The sequence below is a fragment of the Rosa rugosa genome, chromosome 6 (assembly GCF_958449725.1).
Source record: "Rosa rugosa chromosome 6, drRosRugo1.1, whole genome shotgun sequence".
Taxonomy (NCBI): Eukaryota; Viridiplantae; Streptophyta; class Magnoliopsida; order Rosales; family Rosaceae; genus Rosa; species Rosa rugosa.
The window spans coordinates 40,885,355-40,892,402 of NC_084825.1; the positions used below are offsets into that span (position 1 = coordinate 40,885,355).

The 7,048-nt window shown below is 42.1% G+C and overlaps 1 protein-coding gene across 1 annotated transcript; it reads right to left on the bottom strand.

The window, feature by feature from the left end:
• Nucleotides 1–4,139: 4,139 nt before the first annotated feature.
• On the bottom strand, nucleotides 4,140–5,047 carry LOC133713916 (probable LRR receptor-like serine/threonine-protein kinase At3g47570). The gene has a single exon (XM_062139944.1). It carries the CDS (start codon nucleotides 5,008–5,010, stop codon nucleotides 4,591–4,593), a length of 420 nt encoding a protein of 139 aa, XP_061995928.1. The 5' UTR covers nucleotides 5,011–5,047; the 3' UTR covers nucleotides 4,140–4,590.
• Between the last annotated feature and the right edge of the window lie 2,001 nt (nucleotides 5,048–7,048).

The window sequence follows — 7,048 nt, forward strand, 5'->3', positions numbered from 1 at the left end:
ACCAATGAGGATTTTGGTTGGGCCTGAGCGTCTGTAGCGCTATTAGAAGCAAAGTGTGTGACTACATCTCCCATTATGGCGTTAGAGCCATGGAAATTGGTGTGTGTGGCGTCATGGCCACTAGGAGGAATAACCATGGCGTCATGCTCATGGTTGGCGCCATTAATGGCGTCATCACATGGGACTTGGGCGGCCCTATGGCGCCCCAAGACGGCTGCAGCTCCAGATGCTGCAATTGTTGCGGTCTTGCTAAGTCCTGGAATCAATTTTCGATTCTTGCTTCTTCTCACTCTGAAGAATGGATGTCCGTGTGAAGTCTTTAGTATACGGAGCATCATATCACGACCAGGATGTCCTAGTCGGTCATGCCAAAGCCAATATGTGTCTGAATCCAAGAGATCTTCTCTTATGACATTATTGGATTCAATTGGTCGAATTGTAGTGACACAAAGTCCACTAGATTGACACATAAGCTTCTCTAAGATGCGCTTTCTTCCGCAATCATTAGAGGTAATGCAAAGGAATTCTATCCCATTCTCACTATGCGTTTCCTCATGGAATCCGTTGGCTCTAATATCTTTAAAGCTCAATAAGGTTCGATTTGCCTTAGGAGCGTAGAGAGCTTCAGTGACTTTAATCAAGGTGCCATTAGGCAAAAGGAATTGGGTCATTCCATGTCCTTGAACTAAACCTGATGGCCCAGCCATCGTAGTCACAAATGAATATGTAGGCAACATCTCCACGAATAATTGCCTATGTCGTAGAATGGTGTGCGTAGTCGCACTATCCGCAAGACATTGAAGTTCATCCATTCCTAAAAGAAAAGCTCGTAATTAAAAAGGAGTCATAAAGAAAAGAACTCAACTTTTATTAATAAGCCAAACGGAATTACATCATCGTTTCCTTAACCAAAATCTAATCCAATAAACTAGTTAATGCAAAACAATGGTAGTCGTCTAACTCCTTTCGGTAATTCCAATGTAAATGTGACCAGGTGAGTAGAGAGATGTCGGTGGAGCGAGGCTCACTTAAGTACCACTTATCTCAAAACCTTCCTAGACATCACACTCACATTGAGTACGCCTACTTTGAAGAAAGACTAATAGCATTGGCATCCACTATAAAAATAATATGGCAATTGCCTACATCACTTGGAAATAAAAAGACTTAATCAAAATCGCCAGTTTCTGGGTCTTGATCCTTGTAGTCTTCCACCCTTAGATCGAGATCTCCATCTTGATCTTCTTGTTCCATGTAATTTGCCTCCCTTGCTTCACGATACATCTTGTATGCGTTTGCAACGTTCTGGGATGCAGTACACTTCTTTGCCCAATGTCCACTTGATCCACATCTGAGACAAGCATCATTATGGTCAGGTTCCCTTGATCGAGGCGCTCTGGGAGCGTTTTGTAGACGGTTATTGCCTTTGGTGGCGTTACCACCATAACCGGAAGCTTGGCCTCTCTCTCTCTTCACACGTTTACTTCCACGGTTCTGTGCACGCCTATCTTGGCGATTTCCTTCCTCTTTAGGGCGAAAATATGGACCAGAACGTCCAGAATTATCCCTATTCTTAGGGTTTCGCTCCTTGCGTCCTCCCTTGGAGGCGCGACTATAATTAGACTCCGGAATTGACTTGGTTCCCACGGGTCTAGAGCTATAGTTCTTCACAAGTATGTTGTCGTGCTTTTCAGCTACGTTCAAGGCACCAATTAGCTCATGAAATCTTGTGATGCGTCTGCATTGACATCAATCCGATAGTTTTTGGCTATCATCAATGCAGAGACGGGGAAGGTGGAGAGAGTCTTCTCGATCAACATCGTATCAGTGATGTTCTGTCCACAGAATTCCATCAAAGATTTGATACGAAGGGCTTCCGAATTGTAGTCAAGTACAGACTTGAAATCACAGAAGCGGAGGCTAGACCATCTCACTTCTAAGTCTGGAAGCAGGGAATCACGGACGTTGCCAAAACGCTGCTCTAGTTCTACCCATAGTCTTCTTGGGTCTTCCTCATTGAGGTACTCATTTTGGAGCGCGTCATTCATGTGCCTTGTCATGAGAATGATGGCTTTAGCTTCATTCACCTCTCTCGTAGCTCTATTTGCTTCAAAAGCAGCAGCTTGTTGAGGGGTACGCACGTCCTGACTTGGCTCTTGGATCGTACTCAGGATCCCATCAGCCTTAAGATGCTGGCGCACATCACGGACCCACTTGTGGTATCCTGCGCCTGTTGTCTCTAGTGGAGCGAAGCTCAACTTGTTCAGGTTACTCATCCTGAAAAACAACAAGAAAATAGGGTTAGTTTAGGAGCGAAAAAGGCTACCACGAAAAACTATAAAATTTCTGAGCGTAGTCGCTTCCAAGAAATTAGGGATTTTCTGAGCGTAGTCGCTTCCAAGAAAATCCGATTCCAAGAGGGGTTTTTTGGATTAGATCGAAACGACGATGTAAGTGGTCGATCGTTTTCTTCTCAACAAACTCTAAGTTTGGAGGACTCTACAAGCTCTAAGCTCGGAGTGAGCACGAACCCCCACAGTTCGGCTTTTGGTCTCCCCTTGAAAAATAGCCGGAAATCTTGACCGGAAAAGATGACGGAGGTGGCCGGAAAAGTGGCCGGAAACTGGTGGTCGGAGGTGGTGGCCGGAGCTAGGCAGGGTTGCTGCAGGGGTTGTGCAGGAGGTGTGCGGAGGCTGTGCAGGGGCTGGCAGGCAGTTGCTCGGCAGGTGTCGCCAGGTGCTCGGCAGGTGTCGGCAGGTGTCGGCGGGGGCTATGCGGAGCTTTCGGCAGATGTCGACAGGGGCAGGCACAGGTCTCGGCAGATGCCGGCACAGGGCTCGGCAGGTCTCGGCAGGTGTCGGCAGGGCTCGCAGGGGCAGGCACAAGGCAGGGGCCGGTCCGATTTTTCAGACGGCCGGTTCAGGGGGTTTCCGGCCGGTTCCGGTGGTTCCGCCGCCGGTTCTGGGCTCCTTGGGAATAGGGCTTCGATATGTGGGGCGGTGGTTTCAGGATTTTGAAGGTTACAAAATTAGGGTTTTCAGGGTTAGAGCTTCGTGCTGATAACGTGTTGTAGAGAAACTGAAATTGAGAGGAATTTGCTGTGTATTCTCATTGATAATAGGGGCCTCTTTATATAGAGGATTACAATGCATAGAATCTCAATCGTACAAGGAAAGTAATCGTACATTGAATAGGAATCTAGATCCTTCTAATTTAACTCTATTACCACTAGGTCAAGTAACCTAGAGTTTGGGCCAAACACAAATAGAGATATCCTTAAACAGATTTCAAGTTTCTTTTATTGTTTAAATTGTGGGTTCATTATTGCCAAGTAAATAAGAGTTATTAGGAATATAGCGAGTTCCAATTTGTCTCCGGAAAGTGATAGACACCTCAAAGCATACGCTACGTTTCCTTTCTTTAGTTGATTTCTTAATTTCTTAGGTTTGCCAAAACAACACCTTATCAGAGAATTGTATTAGGTAAACGGATCAAGACGAGATCTTTTTGCTGACAAATATATTCTTTGGTCTTCCAATATTGATCCTAATGGGATTGAATAATTTTATTTCTAAAGGCTTTACAAGATGCAGTAGTGATCTTCAACGAAAAAGTAGCATAAGTTTGAAGTACTATCTAAGGTAAACGTTCCCTCTTCTTAAAAGATAAGGTTATCGTTCCCTAATATAACGTAATGAAAATACAACATCTCTGATATCCAGTCGGTCTCTTGGTGATTCAGTAGAACACCCGATACCAATTCTTAAGATCTCACTCAAGCATTCTTCAATTTTTTCATTTCTTACGCCGATAATGTTTGCGGCTACTTTGCCTTCTAGAAGAAGCAGTGGATCTGCAATTTTTGCAACTCCTTTTGACAAAGCAGCCTTACAATAACTACGAAAGTTTGAGCTGTCACAGAACATCTCATCAGTGGGCTTCTTCCCTGAAAAAATCTCTAGGAAGAGAATGCCGAAGCTGTACAAATCACCATATGTTGACACCTCACCTTCCATTCCATTACAACTCAAGATCACATATACATATCGTTCATTATACCCAAATAGGCTTACAACGTTGGTTATAATCAAGTGCTTTATGGGTCGTCTCAGACCTTGCAATTGGCTTTTATCCCCCTATCGTGGCTTTTTACATACAAAGGATTTACTTGTTACTAATATAGTCGAGCCTCTGTTTTTCTTTAATTAGATCTCTTGTTTCACTCCGATAGTAACATACATATAATAGAAGAGCATTGTTAGAAAAATTTAAGAGCAAATAATGTATCAGCAATGAAGAATATATTACCTGGCGCGGCATAACCAAAAGATCCTCTTAAACCGATTGCAAAATCATTTTTCGTTCTTGAGAGAAACCTTGCTAGTCCAAAGTCAGATATGTGTGCGGTAAACTCCTTGTCTAGAAGAAAATTGCTTGCTTGATATCGCAATGATCTATTGGAGTTTCACAATGATTATGAAGATATTCTAGCGCAGAAGCAACATCAAGTGCAATGCTTAGCCTCTGATAAAGATTTAATTTCTTAGGTGCACGTCTTACCTGTTGTGTTCCAGAAGTTGGATGCAACCACTACTCTAAGCTCCCCTTCTCCATGTACTGATACACCAGAGCCTTGAATTCATTCTCATAAAAATCGACATGAGAGCATGCAGTTACAATCTTGACCACAATTCGATGCCTGATATTTCTGAACATGTCACGTTCGGTTATGAAACTCCTAGATGCTCCATGGCGTGACAGGTTAAACACCTTCACAGCAACTAGATGAACTCTATCATACTTGGCCAAAAAAAGGTAAGTTCCATCAAATGGGGTAACAAGAGCTACTTTGTAAATGGACCCAAAACTACCAACACCAATCAAATTTCTTGAAGAAAACCCATCAGTAGCATCTGAAAGAGCACTGTATGACACTGGCAAAAGATTCACCCTCAAATATCTCCTACCAGCATATGCTATGGCACTTCTCAAACGAAGTAATGACAACATATTGCTCCATCTTTTAGTTTTCTTTTTCGACAAACGAAGAAACACCAAAGACGGATCCATAGTGAACTATTCTTAGAAACCCGACGACTATTAGTCTGATATTGAACTCTAAATTCCATATCTGATTCATAGCAGAGGGAGAACCTGCTCAACACTTTCTGCTTGACTTGCTTTTTGACTTTACTTGCATCCAATTGGTTGTGAAGCTTAGTTCGAGAAGCCTAGTATGATTCTTGGAAAGCCACTACTTAATTACCCGGAGTTTTCTTGCTTGGTAAGTTGGTGGGATTGCGGACAATTAAAGAATCAGACCATGAACACAGAAAATTACATTACCAACCACGTCGTAAGAGAATATGCGACAAGTATAATGGGAATAGCAAAATGATATATAATAGCCCAGGCTGAGTCTCCAATAGTTGGAAATAGCCCGGACAAAGAGAGGCCCAATTGCGTGACATATTTGACGATCTTGAATCAAAATTTAGAAGGGATTTGAATCCCACCAATCCAACAAGCTCCAAACTCTTTAAAGCAACTCCAACAGCTTTCTTATAATTTCTGTATAATATGGAAGCAAAAATCAGAGCTTAAGCATATTTTTCTTCTCTAACTCTAACAGATTCCCTATTTTGTAATAATCTCTAAAATCTCTATATTCTTCCTTAAAAGTTTAGAGATTGCTGTAAATATATGGGATTTAGTTTTCTCTTTCCTCACTTTCCCTAAAATAGGGGATAGTTATAAGGAATCTGTTGGAGCAAAAGAGGCTCATTTTTCCCTAAAGTAGAGAAAAATCAAAATATGGGGAAGTTGTTGGAGTTGCTCCTAAGAAACCAATCGGACTTCAGATCCTTCACGTTTCACGGATACTCTATTGCGCAGTTTCGACAACTGTCATATTACATATTGAATATTTGGGATTCAAAATTGAATTCAAAATTATGTTTAGCGAATCCCCATACATGGGATTTTCCGACTACACTACTCTAATGCATCGCTTCTGCAAGAGATTCATCCTATCTAGGATTTTCTTCTTCTTTTTCATTTTCTTAGGAAAATGATACTTCAGCAATAAGCCCAAGGGGAAAAAAAACCCAAAGAACGATGGACATTCGGAACATTACTGGCTAGATATACCAAGGAAAGACACAAACAAACTGTGTGGTGCAAGATGTTGGAATAAGTTTCGAAGCAAGAAATGAGAAATAATGGGTTCCTAATCAAGAAATGGAGCCGAAGGAAAAGCGGCCCAACTTATTCAAAAACTTTCCTCGAGGACAAATCTACTCAAGTGGGTAAGGCAGAATCAGATTCTAGTAAAAAGATAGGCTGAGAGAGCGGCGGCCCAACTTATTTGAGATATTCCTCGAGACGAAATCCCCTTGAGGTGAATCTAAGTAAGGCGAAATCGGTCAACTCGACTGAATCAGTAGCAAGCAAGAAGCCCTCCCCCACATCATTTTAAGACTGGTGTTATGGACCCACTAAAGCGTGACTTGCGAAAAATTACACATCACTTCGCGCACTAATTAGGATACTCGCTCAGTCTTACTTATAAATACTGAGTATGGTGAACAATCGAAATAAGCAAACAATTCATACTCTACTTATTACAACTTAAACACTAACTTAGGCATCGGAGAATCTTTTGCAGGTATCTTCCCTTTCCAACTTGACTTGCCAATGCCGATCCAAATTCCGAGGGCACAAGAACAACCTCTTGACCAATAAGCCTTCACTCTTAATCCAACAAACAAAGTAGGTAAGGAGATCTTCTAATAAATTTTTCCGCACCAATATGTTGGTGCCATCTGTGAGAAAAGATTTTCCGAAACTAACATAGAAGGAGTAGAGGATTTCGAACCAGATCTATCCAACAAGACTAGATCGGATGGGTCACAAAAGTACCAGCATGCCAACACTCTTGAACAGATGGAAAAGGAACTCGCTCAACTGCGAAAGAAAGAAAGAATAACCTAGAGAGACCTGAAAACAGGTGCGCAAGGAGAGTGAGCTAGACCAGATTGAAGAGGAA